This window comes from Pipistrellus hanaki (assembly GCF_964339955.1).
Source record: "Pipistrellus hanaki genome assembly, chromosome: 10".
In the NCBI taxonomy this organism is placed as follows: Eukaryota; Metazoa; Chordata; class Mammalia; order Chiroptera; family Vespertilionidae; genus Pipistrellus; species Pipistrellus hanaki.
The window spans coordinates 65014923-65038882 of record NC_140512.1 but is presented as its reverse complement, the minus strand read 5'-3'; the positions used below and the strand labels follow the sequence as shown (position 1 = coordinate 65038882).

At 36.5% G+C, this 23960-nt stretch overlaps 1 protein-coding gene across 1 annotated transcript in view; it reads right to left on the bottom strand.

Annotated features, from left to right (window-relative positions):
• Nucleotides 1–306: 306 nt before the first annotated feature.
• Nucleotides 307–23960, bottom strand: part of TFEC (transcription factor EC) — a 79708-nt gene continuing 56054 nt past the window's right edge. The window contains exons 3-7 of the mRNA XM_084897200.1: nucleotides 23062–23176; nucleotides 14060–14116; nucleotides 10373–10448; nucleotides 2513–2660; nucleotides 307–1196 (exon numbers count right to left, since the gene is read on the bottom strand). Coding sequence (XP_084753326.1) covers nucleotides 822–1196; nucleotides 2513–2660; nucleotides 10373–10448; nucleotides 14060–14116; nucleotides 23062–23176 — 771 coding nt within the window. The 3' untranslated portion in view covers nucleotides 307–821. The remainder of the gene's footprint in view (nucleotides 1197–2512; nucleotides 2661–10372; nucleotides 10449–14059; nucleotides 14117–23061; nucleotides 23177–23960) is intronic.

Below are 23960 nucleotides of genomic sequence, written 5' to 3'. Positions count from 1 at the left end.
TTCATTTGCTGAATAGATTATCCAACATCTCTTCTTAATTAAAAAAATTTCCAATGTTATTTTTTATGCAAAATAGAAAAGCAGAAAAGTGAAGGAAAAAACACACACTACCTGAATTGTGTACATGTATGTTGGGGTATGTCTGTGTGAAGGGACAAAAATTCCAATCTACATTCTTAAGGAAGGTATTCAATGTCTTCACTTTTCTGAACAGGAAGTGTCTCCATAAATACGCAGAGATACTTTTAGAATTTGTGCAGCTGAACAGACTAAAGGGAGTGGCATACACTTTTAGAAACCATTTTTAAATAAGTATTTGTATTTTATTGTAAAAAATTCTAATGTTTATTGTAGATTCACTTTTCCATTGTGATTGATAGTTAATCTGTCTTTTAACCAGACAGTGGAGAAAGGCAATAGACTGCCATATCTATTGATCATGATACTTCAAAACTGTTTTAAGAGTAAAAAAGAAGGAGATACTAGCGAATAACGAAGAAAATGTTTGTGTATTTCTGAGGTTTACTCTTTGCAGTCTATTAGTACAGCAAGTAGAGAGCTATTTCCAGAAAATAAAAGTTAAGTTCGTTTGGACTCTGTCCAAGGAAAAAAATCTCTTTTTAGCCCTCAATATTTCTTCAGCACCATATTTCTTCCTGTAATCCCATTATACTGCTGTTATTCACTCCATCGGTTTTTCATGAACAATGTAGTCCTTTCAGAAAAAATGGAGCCAAAGCAATATATGAAGCAACAAACATAATTGCGTATCATCAACATGGCATTGTTTCCTGGTTGATCGACTGGGTGTGTTTGCTTTTTTATAACTCATCACCATCATCTGAGCTGAGACTGCTCCTCCTGCTGCTCTCTTTGGAAACTTCAGGGGAAGCAGCCGATAGCAGAGGGTCTGTCCCAAAAGGAGATAATGTGTCCAGGAGCATGTCATCCAATCTTTGTTCCTCGTTTGAAGCAGCACTGAATGACAAATCTGTGAAGTGTGACAAAGGATCGGAGAAGGACAAAGCTTGGTCACAAAACTCAGGGCTTAGTCCCTGCAACTGAGTTGACTGTTGGCGATAGTCCACTGAATTCTGCTCAGGATGGGTCTGTCTGTTGACATGAGCACTCACATCAACTGTGCCAAGGGAAGCCAGGGATGGAAGACCGTGAGCACGAGCCTGTATTTCTAGTTCCTGCAGTTTCAAACAAGAATAATTAAATAATGACTTTGAAAGGGAACTTAACTCAAGCCTTAGCTGGTTTGGCTCAGTAGATAGAGCATCCGCCCACAGACTGAAGGGTCCCAGGTTTGATTCCTATGAAGGGCACGTCCCAGTGGGGAACATGCAGGAGGCAGCCAGTCAATGATTCTCCCTCATCACTGATGTGTCTATCTCTCTCTATCTCTCTTCCTCTCTGAAATCAATAAAAATATGTTTTTTAAAAAGAAAGTGGACTGAACTCTATTGAATAAGTAATAAAACCAAAATATTAAGTATTCAAAATGAAGAGTAATATAAATTATAAACATTCTTGTAAATAATAGAATCTGCTGTATTTCTATTGACTAAAAAAATAACCCTCAAAAATATGTAGATTAAAAAAAATTCCCCTCCCCTTGTTCTATAAGGGAATACACTATGGTCTCATAGTGACTCAAACTACATTTAAAGTGAGTAGAAAAGCTTATTTTTTATTTTTATTTTGTTGGGATATTTTTCCATTAATTTTTAGAGAGAGTGGAGGGGGAGGGGGAAAGACAGAGACAGAGAAACATAGATGTGAGAGACATCAATTGGTTGTCTCTCACACACACCCTGACTGGGTTGGGGATGGAGCCTGCAATCCAGGTGTGTGCCCTTGACCAGAATCAAACCCATGACCCTTCAGTTATTTGGCTCTAACCACTGAGCCATATCCTCTAGGGATTCCATTTATTTTTCCAGATTAATTTCTCACTATATTACAGTTCCATGGTAACAAAGTAAATGTTTACCTAGCTATAAGCATACTGATTTAAAAAACAACTTGAGAGTTATAAAAACCCATACTATAATACTTTGTGTCACATGAACAGAAGAGCAGTGACTGTAGAAAACCTGCACAATATGGCTTGTGGCAGTAGAATCAACAGCAGTGTTACTAAGGAAGTGAAAGGGGGAAGGAAGAATAGAATGTTCCATATTATGTAGAGAAGCAAATGATCTAGTTCATTATTATTACTATTTGGCTGAAATAATATCATGTGCCTTTATAAAATCCATTCTATTTTCTGCATTTTGCAATTAGTTGTCATTCATTCTATTTTCCTAGAGCCTTCTCAACCCTAGATTTCTCATCAAAACCTAACTGAAACAACCCAATGCATGAACTCCTAAAAGACAATAGTTACCCGCCAGAGGAAAAAATAATTATTAATAAGAAACAATAAATGAGACCAAGGCAGGAAAGCGATGACAAGTCAGTCACAGTTCAGCTGCGTGGTTCGTGGCAACATTCTTATAACAACCTGAATCCGGAGTCGAAGCCGCCGGTTAGCCTGCTCCAATCTCTTCTGTCTGTGCTCTAATTCCCGCGCTCTCTGTTGTTCTTTTTGTAGCCACTTGATGTACTCCACCGATGCTTTCAGAATGGTCCCTTTGTTCCAGCGCGTATCACTGTAGAACAGAGATAACCTTTTCACAATTGTGCGTGTCAGCAGAATTCATAAGAACTTAAAAATCTTTTACATTAATGTGAAATAATGATTTACATGACTATTATTCACTCTTAGATATTATTGCTTCTGAATAGAAATTTTAATAGAATAGTTAAGGAGCCCTTATATAGTAAAATTAATCCCAGAATGAAAATAAGTGTCAAAGGAAAGTAATAAAGTGACTTTTTTGTGGGAGAGCTAAATGCAATATCATGATTCTACCATTACAGTTTTTATATTTTTAGTGAAAATTGCTTTTATTATTAACTCTGAGATTAAAATCTATGTGTGGTATTTCTGCATTAATGAACTAGGAAATGTACATTATTGAGGACGTAAGCCTAAATTTTTAAAGATCGTTTCAAATGTACCTACTTTCTAATAAGGTTGCCTTTATGCTTCTAAGGGAAAAAAGGGGGGGGGGGGGGGAAGGTCCCTCCTCAATGGTGATCCTGAGTGATTGTGAAACAAATCAGAATTTGGCAACATCGTTTTATGCAATACAGCAAAACTTTCTAGAATTATTAAGCAATTTTTTCCTGCACTAGGGTATCGATGCTTTTTTAAAAAGCTGGATACTTATTTTTGAGTATGTTTCATTTAAGTAAATACATTAAACATTATCAGATAAACTTTCAGGCTATTGCATAGAACAAAATTTATTTAAACGCATTTATGAAATAGGAGGATGATAAATCTGAAATCACAGAACAAGCTACTGATTTTAATATCTGAAAACACACATCAGTAAATGTAATGTTATCTGAGAGTTAATGATATTTGAGGAGAATCAGGCCAAACTAAATGCTAAAAATCAACCTGAGCTTTTGGGAAACCTTGATGAATTTTCAATTGAGAATCATGAGGTATTTTAAATACAACTTAAAGTAAGCGTGTAGGGAAATTTTTAAAAAGTATTACACGGCAGCCAAAACCAGTTTGGCTCAGTGGAGAGAGCGTCGGCCTACGGACTGAAAGGTCCCAGGTTCGATTCCGGTCAAGGGCATGTACCTTGGTTGCTGGCACATCCCCAGTAGGGGGTGTGCAAGAGGCAGCTGATCGATGATTCTCTCTCATCGGTGTTTCTAACTCTCTATCCCTCTCTATTCCCCTCTGTAAAATATCAATAAAATATATTTTAAATAAAAAAGTATTACACTGCATTTTTTTTTTAAGTTTACCTGACCTTAGTAAAATATCTTGAGCTCAGTATATATTTACTAAGTGATCAGAAGTGGGGAAAGAGACTTTAAGAAAAAATCTGGCTTGTATAGTATGAATCATTGGAAGTTCATGTTAGATGACATTTCCATTAATTTCAACCAATTAAAGGGAGCTGTATTTTTCTACCCATCAGGTGAACATGTTTACTAGGGCCTGGAGGAGCCTTCTACTGAAATGTCAAACTACTCGGTGTCTAGCTCAAGTTTGAAAATGCTTTGTCAGTTCTCAAGGGCTGTAACAGCTATTGGTCCCATTTCTCCCACAAGTGACTTATCTGGTGGTGTGAAGGCAGGGAAAAAGCAGCTACTTCTGTCATTAAACCAAGGAAGTATTTGCATCTGAAAAACTCTAAGCAGCAGGGAGCCTTGTGGCCCCAAATTTCTTTCATTTATTCTCATGGGAAGAAAAAACTTGGACAGAGGAACTAAGATGAAAAAGATAGCTTAGCTAACTTTGAAGTTTAAAGCACAGTTTATTTAGATCTAAAACAAATTTTCCAAATGGTGGTAGAGTCCACTCAATGGGTCTTCCTTGAATTTCTACATGATGTAATTCGTACTCAATTTTTAAAAGTTCACTCTATTTTAAAGCAATTTTAAACATGAGGTTTCTTCTTAATATATTTCAAGTTTTCCCAGGTTATTAAGGAGATGTGTACCTCTCTCACAAGACAAATTCAAGAAGCCAGGCATTAAAAAACATCTTAAATGACCGTAATACCAACACATGTAAAGGTGTGCCTCAGGAATGAATGTTGATACTAATTTTTCATTTTCTACAAAATAATTTTCTTTGAACAACTTAAAACTTTTGAGGAACTTGAATGGATTTAAAGCAGGTAACAGAAGTGCATACATTGAAGCAGAAGTATGGCAGGCAAAACTATTGAAAATGCACAATCTGTTGTCATTTGCATATCCACTTCAAAACATTAAAACATTAATATTACAAAAAGTGGTCATCATGACAGATTTGATTTTTCTTGCTTAGATGAACATTTAAAAAAGCTTATTAGGTTACATGTACTACCTCAATTACCATCTCTATATATAAAACCATAAGCAACCTTTTGACCATTTGACCATTTGACTGGTAGCTGTGATGCACACTGACCACCAGGGGCACACACTCAACACACAGGCATGGAAACATGGAACAGACTGATGAATCTCAGAGGGAAGAGGGAAAGGAGAGGGCAGGAAGAGGAAGAGGTTAACCAAAGATCTTATATGCACACTAGAGGCCTGGTGCATGGATTCGGGCAACAGTGGGATCCGTTGCCTAGCCTGCAGGGATCAGATTGAAACTGGCAGTCCAACATTCCCCAAGTGCAAGAGACCCCAGCCGTGCAGGAAACTGTGCACCTGGCCTCGAGTTAATATATAAAAGCAGGATAATGTTATGATTATAGAGAAAAAGAAAACAATTTCGTAAAAACAAAACAAAAAGTGCTATAACCAGTTTTTCAAATTAAAAGGTAGAAAAAATAAAAATATTATGGTATCAATAGAATAATTTATTTAGAATGTTTTGGTAATATTTTTTATTTTTACTAATACGAGTATTTTTTTTTTGCAACTGAAGTTTTTCTTTTGTTTATAATCTTAAGTTTTACATATGTCTCCTTTTTTCCCCAATTGACCCCACCCCCAACCATTCCCAGGCAAGCCCCGACCATCCCAGTGTCTGTGTCCATTGGTTATGCTAATGTGCATGCATACAAGTCCTTTGATTGCTCTCTAACCTCCCCACCTCCCCTGCCATTTGTCTCTATATCTATTTTTATTCATCAAATTATGTTGATCATTATATTCTACAAACGAGTGAGATCTTGTGATATTTGTCTTTCTCCAACTGATTTCATGTGGCATAATGTTCTCCAGTTCCAACCATGCCATTGCCAATGGTAAAAGTTCCTTCTTTTTTAAAGTAGTGTAGTATTCCATTGTGTAGATGTACCATAGTTTTCTAATCCACTCATCTGCTGATGGGCACTTAGGCTGTTTCCAACTCTTAGCTATTGTGAATTGTGCTGCTATGAACATAAGGGAGCATATATAATTTCTGATTGGTGTTTCTGGTTTCTTGGGATATAGTCCTAGATGTGGGATTACAGGGTCAAATGGGAGTTTCATTTGTAACTTTTTGAGAAAACTCCATACTGTCCTCCACAGTGGATGCACCAGTCTGCATTCCCACCAGCAGTGCACAAGGGTTCCTTTTTCTCCACATCCTTGCCAGGACTGGTCATTTGTTGATTTGTTATGATTGCCATTCTGACAAGTGTAAGATGGTACCTCATTGTTGTTTTCATTTGCATCTCTCAGATGATTAGTGACTTTGAGCATGTTTTCATATGTGTTTTGGCCTTCTGTATGTCCTCTTTTGAAAAGTGTCTACTTAGGTCCTTTGCCCATTTTTTGATTGGACTGTTTATCTTCCTTTTGTTAAGTTGTATGAGTTCCCTGTAAATTTTGGAGATTAAACCCTTATCTGAAATAGCAATGGCAAATATGTTCTCCCATGCAGTAGGCTTTCTTATTGTTTTGCTGATGCTTTCTTTTGCTGTGCAGAAGCTTTCTATTTTGGTGTAGTCCCATTTGTTCATTTTCTCCTCAGTCTGTCTGGCCCTAGAATCTTGTCTGTAAAGATATTGCTATTACATATGTCTGCTACCTCGTTGCCTATGGAGTCTTATAGGATTTTTATGATTTCCCATCTTACATTTAAGTCCTTTAGCCATTTTGAGTTTGTTTTTGTGAATGGTGTAAGTTGGTGATCTAGTTTCATTTTTTTTGCATGTATCTGACCAAATTTTCCAGCACCATTTATTGAAGAGACTGTCTTGATTCCATTGTATGTTTTTGCCTCCTTTGTCAAATATTAATTGAGAATAGTGATTGGGTCAATTACTGGGTTCTTTGTTCTGTTCCACTGGTCTATATATCTGTTCTTATGCCAGTACCAGGCAGTTTTGAGAATCATAGCTTAGTAATATAGTTTGATATCTGGTACTGTGATCTCTCCAACTTTGTTCTTCTTTCTCAGGATTAGTATCTAATATGACTTTTTTTTTATAAATATGATTCATAAAAAGCACATATAAAGTAGTCCACAATCACACATCTGTAGAAGCTCTTCACTTTTTGAGTTTGGTGGTTTCATTTGGGTTTATTTTTTAGCAATGGTCAGAGGATTGTCATCCCCTCATTGTTGTTTTTTTTATTTAATTTTTCAACCTATGTATCTTCACTACAGCTGTTCACTGCATTATTTCTATTTCTAACCACACTATTTTGGCCTAACAAAAAAAATAAAAATTTATGAATGTATGTGACACACAGAAATGACAACTTCATAGATTTGAAAATGTCTTTAGATTTTTAGCCTTGATTTCTTAAGCCAACACCTAAGTTTTTTCTAATCATTAGCTGAAAGGGTCCTCAGAGGTCAAGTACTTCACAGTTCCTGCTATTTGCCCAAGAGCACGTGATGTGTAGAAGATGAGCCCAGGTCTCTTCATTCAATTCAGTCATCTTTCTGCAAATCTGTGGCTTTCCCTCTATTTCAAATGCATCTACCGTAAGAAATATGTTTTCTAAATTGACACAGTGCATAAAATTACGATGTGTTTCACGAATTATTACTATCCTCCTTAGGTGCAATATGTAATACTTTTGATAGATTCAATGTCATTCTTCCTTCTTTGTTTAAAAATTCTGGGTCTGTCTCATTTGATTGATTTCATGATCCAAGTTTTAAAAAAAAAAAACAAACTATTTTTTTTAATCCTCTGATAAGGGGTTAATTTCCAAAGTATATAAAGTACTCATATAACTCAACAAAAGGAAGACAAACAAACCAATTTTTGAAAATGAGCAGAGGACCTTAAAAAACACTTTTCTAAAGAGGACATACACATGGCCAAGAAATATATGAAAAAATACTCAACATCACTAGTTATTAGGGTATAAACATTTTTAAAATCCATCTATGCTTGTGTTTTCTAAGTTTTTGTTTTATTTTAAATAACTTAAAATATACTATGGCCCTCGCCAGTTTGGCTCAGTGCATAGAGCATGGCCTGCCAACTGAAGGGTCCCAGGTTTGATTCCGGTCCAGGGCATATTCCTGAGTTGCAGGCTTGATCCCCAGTCGGGGGCGTGCAGAAGGCACCAACCAGATCAATGATTCTCTCTCATCATTGATGTTTATATCCCTTGCTTCCTCTCTCTTCCTCTCTGAAATCAATAAAAATATTTTTAAATAATAAATAAATAAATAAATAAACAAATAAATAAATATAAATTATACTATGCATTTTAGTACAGTTTCTGAAATAAAAATTAAAACACATGTTCAAATAAAAAGACTTGATAAACAAATGTGCACTTATATTTTCAGTGTTAAAACATCCTATCAGGAAAATGTTTAATCTTTCTACTAATAGGAAGAGCTGGGTGCTTAGACTCTTGAAGAGTTATTAGTAGGGCCTCAACTAACACTGAACTCTTCAGATTCTCCATCTCCAGTGCTCTTTCTGCTATGGTATTTTAGACGCCCAGGAGAACAAATATTGCATTCCTTCTGTCACCAATTATTGAATTGTCTGAATGAATTGGCACATTTGGATATAAGGAAAAGTATTTCCACATTTTACAAATATCACTTTATCCAACATCATTGTTCCTGAATTATAGGTAATTGCCAGCATTTGTAGAGGCCAGTTCTCAGTCTGAATGAAACATTTTTCAAGTCATTATTGATGCTACAGATCATGGGATTTTTGTTTGTTTGTTTGTTTGTTTGTTTGTTTTGGGAAAAACATTCACTATTCTAAATTGATACTTTAATTAATCAACTACTTGTTGAAATTCAAAATCTCAAACATCTGTTTAACTGACTTTGTACAATACCAAAACTTGACTAAAAAATTCATTACGATAATCAGTTAGTGGTTGGCATCAGTCAACATGTTTTTTATAATATAACTAATGGCCCAATGCATGAAATTCATGCACGGAAGGAGGGTTCCCTCATCCCAGCCTGTACCCTCTCTAATCAGACATACCTCTCACAATCTGGGACTGCTAGCCCTTAACTGCTCACCTACCTACCTGCCTGATTGCCCCTAACCTTTCTGCCTGACTGCCTGATCACCCCTAACTGCCTCTGCCTACCTGCCTGATGGCCCCTAACTGCCCTCCTCTTGTCTTTCTGATCTCGCCCCCAACTGCCCTCCCCTGCCATTCTGGTTGCTCCCAACTGCCCTCCCCTACTGGCCAGATCTTGCCCACAATGGCCTGCCCCTGCTGGCTTGATGTCATCCCCCAACTGCCCTCCCCTGCCAACCTGATCACCCCTAACAGCCTCTGCCTCAGCTCCCACAACCATGGCTTTGTTTGTAAGGAAGTTGGATGTCTGGAAGATGACCATTTGACCTAGTCTAATTATCATATTACCATTTTATTAGTATAGATATATTATATAGGACAGGTTGCTTAAATAGGGATGGGAGAAAGCCTTTTTTAGCAGGAGATGCTCTTGGCAGACAAAAATACATAATATCTATATCTGGACTGATAGCCAGTCATGTGCACTATACTGCCAAACTGGTCACTAAAAAATCAAACTGCTTTCTTACACCTTCAACCTAATAGCTGTTGCCCTTAAACCCCTCCTCAGCTCCCACCTTAGGTTTTGCCTTCACAGGTCACCCAGATTTGGTTCTGATTGGTCAGTTTCTAACTCAGTCACCATCACAAGCTCCACCTCCTCGGCAGCCATTAGTTCCTCACAGTTCACCTAGATTTGGTTCTGATTGGTCAGTTTCTATGTCAGTCAGCTTCTCTGGACCTATCTCTGGGCCTGATCAGAAAAGTGGAGCGGATTGGCAGCCCCCTCAGCAGTGCTGTGACAGAGTCACTGAATGCAGGACTGATTTCCGGTTGAGCCTTTGGTCAGTTGTTACGGAACCTAGGTTTTTATATATTAGGATACTATTTATTCTATTTGTTTTACTTGCTTTCTCTAGAAACTTAGAACCTCTGAAAATCCAACAATGCAATTTTCATGTATATCTAAATCTTACATTGGAAAAATTGTTATAACCATAAATTGAATATAGATAGCAGTCTGTATCATGGACAGCATATGATCTTACCATTAAATGTGTCAATATTGATGTCACACAGAAAAGCCCACATAATCTGAGAAGACTATTTTACTTATTTTTTTATAGCTCAAAAGGATGACTGTTAATAACCTTGATGCTTAATGACAATCACCCTTGAATAGATCTTTTAAAATGAGACCAGAAGCAACCTAATCTTTACCATAAGTTGCTTAATTTCCTAGTCATTAGTCCTCCTCTACCCTCCCCCCTCCCACCCATTTTGGGGGATAGTAAAACCATAACATTATTATAGAAATGATTGTTGAACTCACGGGTCATTAGTCTTTGGAATAAGAGTGCCAAGCTCCTTGATTCTGTAATTAATATTATACCGTCTTCTTCTTTCAACTATTAAAACAAAATTATTTATTGTTTTCATTAAAATACAATTAACTTTTGAATAGTTGTCAACTTTCTTAATAATTGTTAAAAATAATAAATGAAAATTTTCATTTTTTAAAAGAATATTTCTCAGAAATAAAATAAAAAATTAATATATTTTATTCTGAAAGTGAAAATACCAATATTAGAATTATATTTCTATTATATACAATGCTTTAAAAATATGTCCTCCCCAAAACATGTATTTTATTCCTTGAAATGTTATAATATTTACTCATACTGAAATATATATATATATATATATATATATATATATATATGTCATTATTTCACACATATGCATTTGTCAGTCCAAAGGATAAATTATAATCAGTCCAAATTATTGTATAATCTTTTGATGTCTGTGCCATACTTAATTCTTCTTATATACTTCCCGGCCTAACACAAAGTTTGGCACATTGTAGCTTTGTGTGCCCAACTAGACTATGACCTCCTTGAGGGCAGAGACAATTTCTTTCTCATTTTTATAACCCCAGAGTGGTTGGCATATAGGAGGAGCTAAATGAATATATGTTGATTAGACTGTAAATAGTGTTCTAATTTAAATTTTCTCAATAATATATAGAGCAGTGATTTTCAAACTTTGATGTGTATCAGACATACCTGGAAGTATTGTTAAAATAGATTTGTACCCCACATGTAGGATTCTGATTTTAGTAGGTCATGGTTGGGGCCCATGAATTGGCATTTATAACAAGCTTCTGGGTCATGCTGCTTGTCTAGGGCCCACACATTGAGAACTATTGATATGGGTTCTTATTCAGAGACTGTTTTCTCTGTTTGAATGTCTATGCATTCTTTGCTAATGGGAATTTAGTGCATCTAATAAATGTCAATAAATGTCAGATAGACAAATACATAGTTTCCTATATTGACCCCCTCTAAGAGCAGTCATAGAGTATAGAATAGTCTTATCATCTGCTACAGGGAATTGAAAACAGAAAAATATCATAAAGAAAAAAAGAAAATCATATATAAAAATATTGGAAAATACTTAAACAATACATGTTTGAAACTTAAGATCTGCTACCAGAAACAAGAAAAGTCATGAAATACTATCAATTGTCTTGGTGAACCTAGACTACAAAGCAATTTACCATGCATGGAATTGTCCTTCAGAAAAAAATACATTGAAATGCCTCTGAAATTAGAATATAACTGATTCTATAGAGAGTTTATTTTCCTTCTTTATCAATATTATTTTTCCTGTACATGTGATTCAAAAAACAATGACACAACATTAAAAACATAAAATTGAAAAGAAAATAAATAAGGTAAAACTGGTAGAAATACATATATATTTCACAGTGAGAATTTATTAATAATTCTATATTCACACATACTCACTTCTATATTATAAGAAAGAATCTTAAACATGAAATGAATAGCAGCTACGAAGGATGTTATTTTATCTCAGAATAAGGGGGGGGGGGGTGTTAGTCCTATAATATTTCTCCAAAATCTATTATTTAAATGCACTGTATGTGAATATCAAAGGTTTCTACTCAATTTAGACTGTGCTCGATACATGTTTAATGGCTAATTATAATGAGATCTTTGATTTTTCAATGTTTTTATGTCAGTACTAGCTACTTTTAAAAGAGTCAAGTTTTAAAAAAAAAAACTTGCTAGGTTAATTCATGCCATGTCTGGTTTCACGCTTCACAAAGTTTTTGATATGTTTGGTCATTCCTGTCCTTAGGTCCAGGATTCCAGGCCAAAGGGGCCATTATCTATTGTAGGACTCCACACTTCAGAGGAGCCACTTTTGCCTTTTCTCATCACCCCCATTCCCACTGAGCAAGACAGCCACAGAGCCAAGTGAGCCCCTTCTAAGCCACACCACTGAGGACTTTGCAAATGCCGTGGGCCCACTTCCAGAGCCCGGGCACGCCCCTTTCCGGTCCCTCTGTGAACTGTGGCATCAGGGTGCTCACCCCAGGCCCAAGATGTGGACGAGGGGCAGTTGTCTGCAGGGATTTGCATGGAGCTGCAGTGCATTGGATGAGGTTTTCACACTCGTGCCTGAGGCCACTGATGACGTAAGAATGGAATATGCCATGGGGTGAAGGCACAGGTGAGATGGGCTGGCATCTCCCCGCCCTAACATTCCACTCAGCACTCTGAGGATCTGAGAATTTAAGTTCACACCTGGCCTTCTAATCCTCAGGAAGGATGGAAAAGATTTTTATTTTTATTTTTTAGAATTTCTAGGTTTTAAATACTAAGGCATCTAGTAAGTGGCACTTTCATCTTCCTGACACCATGTTCACAAATGCTAAGAGTGGACTTAGATTTATCATATTTAAATTGTGAATTGACGTTTTAACTCTGATATTTCCAAAAAGCAAGGTTAATATGATAGGTGCCTGGTATGTCCATTATTGAAGTATTTTCTAATCTGGTATTAGAAAGGAAAACCAGATTAGAAAATACTTCAATAATGGACATACCAGGCACCTATCATACTTTATATTAAATGGCCAGTTGTTAAAGCTATGGACATAAGAGTGAAGAAAAAAGCAAGGAGAATAATAATTAGCAGGCTAAAACTAAAATAGAAGCCCATGGTTCCTTAATGTGTTAATTATTTGTATCAATAATTAGCTCTTCTTACTGACGTTCTACCTGTCTCATATTCTGGACCAAACTGTGTCTGCTCTGCTGCTAGAAGCTAACAGAATCAAATAATTCCCCTCGCCACTCCTATCCCAAGGTCCGTTAAAACCTCCTATCAGTCCATCCCTCAGTCACACAGTCACAAACTGAGTATCTGTGACATAGGCAGGTGCATAGGAACAAACAGATGCAGGTTTGTGCAGAGTCCACTCCAGCCAATCACATGTGAAGAAATTCCTGGTTTGTTGTGTAGAGGATTTATTATTTTTAGTTTATTTTATTCTCTCGTTTTGTGATTGGGGTCCCAGAACAAAAAGACTTCACACGCAATTGGTCAAGCTCAGGTGAGACAGTTAAGCACTTGAAACATGACCAAACCCTGTCTAGCTCAGCATTGTGGCTACGCTGCTTCATTTGCTTATTTTTCTTCATCTCATGGGACCTGTCACCAGAGTTAAACTGGACCCTTCGGAAGGCAGCAGAGACATTTTTTTTTGGACAGGTGGAATTCAGCAATCCAAAGTAAGTAAGACCTTTCGAATAACCTACCATGAGGAAGGAAAGAGAAGAATGACAGGAAGATAAGAACCTGGAATTATGTTTCTTGTTATTTAAATGGCGCAAGCTTTCTAAAGTCACTTTTAACTTTTTAAACCTTTGAGTCACAACAGAGTTCAAATGTAACTAAATGCACGCATCTCCTTCCCACGCAGCCTTCTTGAGCTGGAGTGACCCAGAAGAGAATTTTAGATGTTTCACTTTGTAAAGAGGATAGCTTTTCTGAGAGTCCACTTCACTTAAATTTCCCCAAATGGCTCTATTAATGTTTGTCATATGACCTCAAAATACTTATGGAGTGACAACGAATGACTATACACATTTTGTCTCCATGCATTTCCTCTTGCATTAATTAAGAAAAGAAAAGAAAATATACTCACTGAGGTTGTGGTTGTCCTTCTTTTGTCTCTCTTTTGCCAAAGCTCGAGTATCAGTTTCTGATCAAAAGGAAGAAAGTTAAAACAATTCTTAGTTGTACTTCATACCCCTTTAAACAACATAACTCAGGAACATTAGGTAAAAATATAATATTATTTGCTTCAAATGGCATATTTGTAGGCAGATATTTAGAAAATTAAGCACAGTACTCTTAGTATGAGGCAATGGCAAACTCATTAATTAGACTTTGAGTAGTGAAACCTGAATTTTATTCTGGCCCTCTGATCTATTATCTAAATTCTCTGTGTCTCAGGCTCTTCATCTTCAAAACTGGTATAATATTGAGATGATTAAAAGAGGTATAATGCACAGCAAATATTAAACTGCTCAATCATTATTATTTCCAGAACTTTAAGACTATTCAACATTTTTCCAACCTAAATTTCTACAACATACATTTTCATAAATAATTGTAATTTCTACAATCTAAGTTTTGGAACTAAGTGCATTTTATATATATATCTCTATCACATAACTCCACACTTCCAATAAATGATGCTTATATGTTATGTGGTTGTGAGCATTTGTGAAAGCCTCCAACATGGCCCACAATGATTCTCATTCATGAGACTTGGTAATTCCTTCTTCTGCTAATAGGGATTGACCAGTAAAAACAATAGAATATTGTGAAAATGACATGTGGCTACCAACACTGGGTCATAAAAGACATTTTCAGCTACCAATTTGCTGTGTCTTGGATCACCACTTGTCATGTCAGGATGACATTTGAGCAGCCCTATGGAACTTCACATTGTAAAAGATCAGGATCACTTGCCAACAAGCAGCACTAATTTTCAAGACCTGCGAGCAAACCACCTGGGGAACATCCACCAGCCAATCTAGTGTCAAACGTCTGTCTCCAGCAATCATTTTAGCTATAGCCTTATGAGAAACCCTCAGTTAGAACCAATTTCCTAAGCCATCCCTGGGTTTCTGTTCCCACAGAGATGGTCTGAGATCATAAGTGTTTATTATCTCAAGCTATTATGTTTGGGGATAATTTGTTATATAGCAATAGATAATTAATACAGTGTTCCTTGAATTATTCTAGTTTTTTAACTAACTAATACATTTATTTAAACGTGTTCATTTCAAACTATAGTCATTAATTTTAGCTTAAGTTATTTGAATGCATAGATATTTGTGAGTTATTGATTAGGCTTCCAGAATGGACATACTATTAATATATTTACTAAAAATTTTAATATTGACTGTGTAAAAATTATTAAAGAACAATGTTTGAGCACCAAACTAAATATATATATATATATATATATATATATATATATATATATATATATTACACAAATGTCCACTGAATTTTATTTTATTGTCTTTTTAATCTTTATTGTTGAAAGTATTACATGTGTCCCATTTTTCCCACCATTGACCACTTCTAGCCCACCCTGTCTCAGGCCTTCACCACCCTATTGACTGTGCCCATGGGTTACACATATAAGCATACAAGTTCTTTGGTTGATCTCTTCCCATCCTCCCTCCCCCGCTTTCCTCTGAGATTTGACAGTCTATTCCACGCTTCTATGTTTCTGGATCTATTTTGTTCATTAGATTCCAGATGTGGAGGAACTAATACTGGACATATAAGTCAAAGAACCCTTATTTGATCTATTTCTTCCTCTACTCAGCTGGATGATTTTAGGAAAATAACTCCTCTAAACATTGGTTTTCTTATCTTTAAATTGAAAGAACAGAACAGTTGTCCTATAATACCTTTGAACTGTAACAATTTTGAAAAAAAATTATTTAAAATAGAGGTGTTTTGGAGGTAAGATGGCAGAAGAATAGATGGGCGGATTCTGAGCCCTCTCCCGAAGCAGAAAGAGAGAGCAACTGAGGGTCTTGTGCTGTGAGTGTTTATTGGCAAGCTGGGAGACAGCGAACACCAGAAGAAACTGCTGGGGGGCTGCTGACAGAGGTGCCCCTCACAGGGAAGCACCCACGCGGGCTGTCTCCCTGCCCGGAGCTACCTACCGGCTTGGACGGGGAAACCTCGCCATCTTGAGAGGAAGATAGGATCGTGTCAGAGGCCTGAATATCCACAGCCGCAGCGACCACCAAGCATCTGTGACCCCCAGAACGCGGATCCCAAGCGGCGCGAACACTTGCCCTCACAGGATTGCCCCACTGCTCAGCGAAAAGGTCAGATTTCGCGGGGAGAGGGTGGAGAGCGCTCGCGGCGAAAACAAAAAGCCTGTGCGCACAGAGCGCGCTCCCGGAAGCTGGAGGACAGGGGTGGTGATTACAAGTAGAAGCCCCCGCTGTTGGGCGGTTGTCACCCTTGAAAGTGGACAGGGCTCCTAACAGGGGAGATATCTAAAGAGCAACACATTTGGATCCGGCTCGGAGGGATATCGGAGAGTTGCTGGAGATCGCAGTTGCTCGGACCTGCCCCCTCCCCCCCTCCATAGTTCCAGCTTCAGAGAGGACGGAAAAAAAAAAAAAAGCTAGAGAGGCTTTAGAGTCTGGGAAGTCAACCTAGAAACACTGCCCCCAGAGGCTAATTCACAAATTGACTCTAGTGTAATAAAAACAAAGCAAAACCTGCCTAAAAATCAGGACTGGATCATAACAATAGAGGAAGCGAATGACCTTCATTACTGCTAATTTTAATTAAATTTTTAAAATTTTATTATTATTTTTTTTTAATTTTTAAATTTTTGTTTTTTACTTTTGTTTTCATTATTTGCAACGTTTACTCAAGAAACTATTTTTTTTCTTTTTCCTCACTTGATTTTATCTTGATAATTATTACATTGTATATGTAATCAACATTATTACTACTACTAATTTACCTTTTTCATCTTATTTTCTTTTGTTTATTTTTATTATTTTTATTCCATTTGATTATATATATATATATATATATATATATATATATATATATTTTTTTTTTAATTTCAGGATTACTGTTCTACAGTCTTTATCTATCCTTCTTTCTCCAACGCTTTATTCTATCTCAACCCTACCTTTATGCCCTCACCCTCTTTCCAATCTTTTCCTTTGATACCCTGTTTATCTTAACCCTTTCCTGCTCTAGATTTCCCCCATTCCATCTGTCTACCCCCTCCTAAAATTTCACCCTACTTGTATATATCTAATTTCCAACTACCTGCTCCAAACCCATTCACACCTCCCTCGCAGTTGTCCTAAAAACAAACAAAAAAACAAAAAAAACAAAACAGTCTTACTCTCTAACTCTGAAGTTGTATGTTGAATGTTAACTTTACTGAAGTTGTATGCTTTTCTTTTATAAGATTGATTTGCCTATGCTTTTTGTTTGATTGCATGCTTTTGTTAGCTGGGTTCTAGTCACCCTTATTGGTGGTTATTAATATCGCAAACACATTTCGATTCAGTGCCTTGTGTGTTGTACCTGGTTGTGTTGTATTTTGTGCCTTTAAATCAAAGCAGGAGAGAGAGAACTACACAACCAGACATCATAGATCATGGGGAGACCAAAAAACAGCCCACATATGAAAGAAAAGCAGGCTTCACCAGAAAAGGAAGTAAACGATATAGAGGCAAGCAACCTACCAGAGCAAGAATTCAGAGTAACGATCTTAAGATGGCTAAAAAGAATGGAAGACAAATTTGACAATTTGAGTAAGACCCAAGAGGAAATGAAAAAAACCCAAGAGGAAATGAAGATGACTCAAGATGAAATGAAAAATGACATCGCTACTATGAAGAACTCAATAGATAGCATCAAGAGCAGACTAGAAGAAGCAGAGGATCGCATCAGTGAGCTAGAAGACAAGATGGAAAAAAATACCCAATTAGAGCAGCTTCTAGAAAAAAAAATTAAAAAGCAGGAGGAGAGCCTACGGGAGCTTTGGGACAATGCAAAACAAAACAATATTCGAATAATAGGGGTTCCGGAAGGAAAGAAAACCGAGGTAGACATGGAAAATGTATTTCAAGAAATAATGACAGAAAATTTTCCTGAGATAGAGAAGAAAAAACCCACACAAATCCAAGATGCTCGCAGAGTCCCAAGCAAAATGGATCCCAGAAGACCGACGCCAAGACATATTATAATTAAATTGGCAAACACCAATGACAAAGTTAGAATCTTAAAAGCAGCCAGAGAGAGACAGAAAGTTACATATAAAGGAACCCCCATCAGACTAACAACTGATTTCTCAACAGAAACTTATCAGGCCAGAAGGGAATGGGATGAAATATACAAAGTCATGCAAAGAAAGGGTCTGAATCCAAGAATACTGTACCCAGCAAGACTATCAATCAAAATTGAAGGGGAAATCAGGAGCTTCACAGACAAAAAAAGACTAAAGGAATTTATCTCCACCAAACCAGCAATGCAAGAAATGCTCAAAGGTCTACTGTAAAAATAAATAAATAGGAAGCGAAGAAGGAACACAGGGGTATAGAATAAAAATGGCATCAAATGAGTACCTATCATTAATAACATTAAATGTAAATGGTTTAAATGCTCCAATCAAAAGACATAGGGTAACAGATTGGATAAGAAAACAAGACCCATACATCTGCTGTCTACAAGAAACCCACCTCAGAAAAAGAGATGCACACAGACTGAGGGTGAAGGGATGGAAAAAGGTTTTCCAGGCAAATGGAAATGAAAAGAAAGCTGGGGTAGCAATACTTATATCTGACAAATTAGATCTCAGAGTGAAGGACATAACAAGAGACAATGAAGGCCACTTCATAATACTAAAGGGAGCAATCAAACAAGAAGAAATAACCCTGGTAAATATATATGCACCCAATACGGGAGCACCCAAATACATAAAAAAACTGCTGGAGGACATTAAGGGAGAGATTAACAGCAATACAATCATAGTAGGAGATTTTAATACCCCACTGTCACCCTTCGACAAATCATCCAAACAAAAAATCAGCAAAGAAATATCAATCCTAAATGACTCACTAGACCAGATGGAATTAATTGACATCTTCAGAACATTCCACCCCAAAGCCACAGAATATACATTCTTCTCAAATGCACATGGGACATTCTCAAAGATAGACCACATTTTGGGACATAGGCAAAGTCTCTTCAAATTCAAGAAGATAGAAATCATATCAAGCATCTTCTCAGACCATAATGGCATAAAACTGGAAATTAACTACAATAAAAATAATCCAAAGAAATCAAACACATGGAGACTAAACAGCATGCTATTAAACAAGGACTGGGTTACCAGAGAAATCAAGGAAGAAATTAAAAACATCCTGGAAACAAATGACAATGAAAACACAACAATCCAAAATCTATGGGACACAGCAAAAGCAGTTTTGAGAGGGAAGTTCATATCCTTACAAGCCTATTGCAAAAAACTAGAAAAAAGTGTAACAAATGATCTAACTCTACAACTCAAAGAGTTAGAAAAAGAGCAACAAGAAAAGCCCAGTGTAAGTAGAAGGAAGGAAATAACAAAAATCAGAGCACAGATAAATGACATAGAGACCAAAGAAGCAATACATAAGATCAACAAAACCAAGAGCTGGTTCTTTGAAAGGATAAACAAGATAGATGGACCTCTAGCCAGACTAACCAAGAAACAAAGAGAGAGGACCCAAATAAACAAAATCAGAAATGAAAGAGGTGAAATAACAACAGACCCCACCGAAATACAACGGATTGTTACAAAATACTATGAACAACTCTACTCCAACAAACTGAACAACCTGGAGGAAATGGACATATTCCTAGAAAAATATAATCTTCCAAAACTCAATCAGGAAGAATCTAAAAATTTCAATAAACCAGTGACTTGGGAAGAAATTGAAACAGTCATCAAAAAGCTTCCAGCAAACAAAAGCCCAGGGCCAGATGGCTTCACAGGAGAGTTTTACCAAACATTCAAGGAAGAACTAAAAACTATCCTCCTCAGACTATTCCAAAAAATCCAAGAGGAAGGAACACTTCCAAATTCCTTCTATGAAGCCAGCATCACCCTAATACCAAAACCAGATAAAGACAACTCAATGAAAGAGAATTACAGACCAATATCCCTCATGAACATAGATGCTAAAATCCTCAACAAAATTCTAGCAAATCGACTCCAGAAGAGCATCACAAAGATCATACACCACGACCAAGTAGGATTTATTCCAGGAATGCAAGGATGGTACAATATCCGCAAATCAATAAACGTGATACATCACATAAACAAATTGAAAGATAAAAATCATATAGTCATATCAATTGATGCAGAAAAAGCATTCGATAAAATCCAACACCCTTTTCTGATAAAAACTCTTAACAAGGTGGGAGTACAAGGATCATACCTCAACATAATAAAAGCTATATATGATAAACCCACAGCCAACATTATACTCAATGGGCAAAAACTAAAACCATTCCCTCTAAGAACAGGAACAAGACAGGGATGCCCACTCTCGCCACTCCTGTTTGACATAGTACTGGAAGTACTAGCCATTGCAATTAGACAAGAGGAGGAAATAAAAGGCATCCAAATTGGAAAAGAAGAAGTAAAGTTATCCTTATTTGCCGATGACATGATATTGTACATAAAAAACCCAAAAGACTCCATTAAAAAACTAATTGACTTAATAAATGAATTTGGTAATGTAGCAGGATACAAAATTAATGCCAAGAAATCCATGGCTTTTCTATACACCAACAGAGAAACTGCAGAAACAGAGACTAAAAAAGCAATTCCATTTACCATCGCACCAAAAAAATTAAGATACCTAGGAATAACTTTAACTAAGGAAGTAAAGGACCTATATGGGGAAAACTACACGACACTGAAAAAAGAGATAGAGGAAGATGTAAGGAGATGGAAGAACATACCATGTTCATGGATTGGTAGGATCAACATCATCAAAATGTCCATACTTCCTAAAGCAATCTATAGGTTCAATGCACTCCCCATTAAAATACCAACGACATATTTCACCGACCTAGAAAGAACTCTCCAAAAGTTCATTTGGAACAATAAAAGACCCCGAATAGCCACAGCAATCCTGAGAAAGAAGAGTAAAGTAGGAGGGATCTCAATACCAGACTTCAAACTATATTACAAAGCCACTGTTCTTAAAACAGCCTGGTACTGGCACAAGAACAGACATATAGATCAATGGAATCGAATTGAGAACCCAGATATCAACCCAAATCACTATGCTCAACTAATATTTGACAAAGGAGGCACGAATATACAATGGAGTCAAGACAGTTTCTTCAATAAATGGTGTTGGGAAAATTGGACAGACACATGCAAAAGAATGAAACTAGATCACCAACTTACACCATTCACAAAAATAAACTCAAAATGGATACAGGACTTAAACATCAGACGGGAAACCATAAAAATACTAGAAGCATCCACAGGCAGCAAAATCTCAGACATATGCCAAAAGAACTTCTTCACTGATACTACCCCTAGGGCAATGGAAGCTAAAGAGAAAATAAACAAATGGGACTACATCAAAATAAAAAGCTTTTTTACAGCAAAGGAACCATCAACAAAACAACAAGAAAGCCCACAGTGTGGGAGAACATATTTGCAAATGATACCACTGATAAAGGTTTAATCTCCAACATCTACAAACAGCTTATACAACTAAATAAAAGGAAGATAAATAATCCAATTAAAAAATGGGCAATGGACCTAAATAGAACATTTTCAAAAGAAGACAGAAGGAAGGCCAAAAGGCACATGAAAACATGCTCAAAGTCACTAATTGTCCGAGAGATGCAAATCAAAACAACAATGCGGCACCATCTCACACCTGTCAGAATGGCCAACATCAACAAATCAACAAACGACAAGTGTTGGCGAGGTTGCGGAGAAAAAGGAACCCTCGTGCACTGCTGGTGGGAATGTAGACTGGTGCAACCACTGTGGAGAACAGTGTGGAGTTTCCTCAAAAAACTGAAAATGGAACTCCCATTTGACCCAGTAATCCCACTTCTAGGAATATATCCCAAGAAACTAGAAACACCAATCAGAAAGGATATATGCACCCCTATGTTCATAGCAGCACAATCTACAATAGCCAGAATTTGGAAACAGCCTAAGTGTCCGTCAGCAGATGATTGGATCCAAAAACTTTGGTACATCTACACAATGGAATACTATGCGGCCATAAAAAATAAGGAATTCTCATCATTTGCAGCAAACTGGATGGAACTGGAGAACATCATGCCGAGTGAAATAAGCCAATCAATGAAAGAGAAACACCACATGACCTCACTCATTTGTGGATAACAAAGAGCATTATAAACTGATGAACCAAAAGATAGATATAGAGACAGTAAATCAACAAGTAGACTGTCAAATTACAGCGGGGAGGGGAGGAAGATCTGGGGGAGATAATAGATCAACCGAAGGACTTTTATACATGCATATAAGTATAACCAATGGACACAAAACTCTGGGGAGGGAGGGGATGTGTGGGAGGGAGGGTGGGGGGCAAAAAAAAAAAATCAATAAAATATATTAAAAAAAAATAAAAAAAAATAAATAAAAAGAAATATTTCTGCTAAAAAAAAAAATAAATAAATAAATAAAATGTTATCAAGAAAAAAAAATAAATAAAATAAAATAAAATAGAGGTGTTTTATCCACTTGAGAAAAGTTAAATGTGAATTTATGGTGAAATTCATAAAACAAGCTAAAATCTAACTGCTTATTTTATATCAAAGTCTACATACAAAAGTACTAATTTTCCCCAACCTATTATTTTCAACCATGTTAACAAATTGCATCTATTTAATATCTAAATGAGCCTATTTTACATAAAGTCCTTTATATTTATATTTATTGAACTGTAAGTTATACTCTCTAAATGTCCCCCATTTTAACTAACAAATTTGTTAATACTTTTAAATTTTTATTTAGCTTGGTAATATATGTTATATCTCTCTTATATAGTTGATGACAAAAGAATAAAACTATAAAAGCAACATTACCTGTAATTTCTTTTTTCATTGATAAACTCCTCGAACAGGAAGCATTTGTAAGGCCCATATTAACTGATGAAATTCCCTGCTCACCACTGTACACATTCAAAATATTTCCAGATAACTTTAGAGAAAAAAGAAAGAAATGGTCAATTAAAACTTCTGTGAACATTGGTATATTTAAGTGTGTATTTTAAATTTGCTATTTGAAAATAATTTATAGCATATATTTTAATTTTAAATAATAGTGAGTATGAATTGAATTTAAAGTACCTATTCTATATAATAAAAGCCTAATATGCTAAGTGTCTGGTCATCCAGTTGGCCATTCACCCAATCAAAGCGTAATATGCTAAGGATATGCTAAGGCCGTTTAACTTCTTGCTATGATGTGCACTGACCACCAGGGGCAGATAGTAGACCTGTCCACCAGTCTCTATTACATGCACTGACCACCAGGGGGAAGACACTCCTACTGGTAGGTTAGGTTGCTGCTGGGGTCTGGCCGATCGGGACTAAGCGAGACAGGCCAGGCACATCCTGGAGCCCTCCAGTGATCCTCTCCCCATCTGGTCAACCTCCTGTGCCCATCCCTGGTCCTCATCATGCACTGGTGGGGTCCTTCAGCCTGGCCTGTGCCCTCTCGCAATCTGGGCTGAGGGACACCCCCCCCCCCCCCCATGAGTGTATGAATTCCGTGCATTGGGCCTCTTGTAAATAATAACCTTAAATGTAAATGGAAGAAGTGCTCCATTCAAAAGACATAGGATAACTGAATGGGTAAGAAAACATGACTATATATATATATATATATATATTGTCTACAAGAGACCCACCTCAGAAGAAAAATCTTCACTCAGACTGAAAGTGAAGGGATAGAAAAAAATATTCCATGCAAATGGAAATAA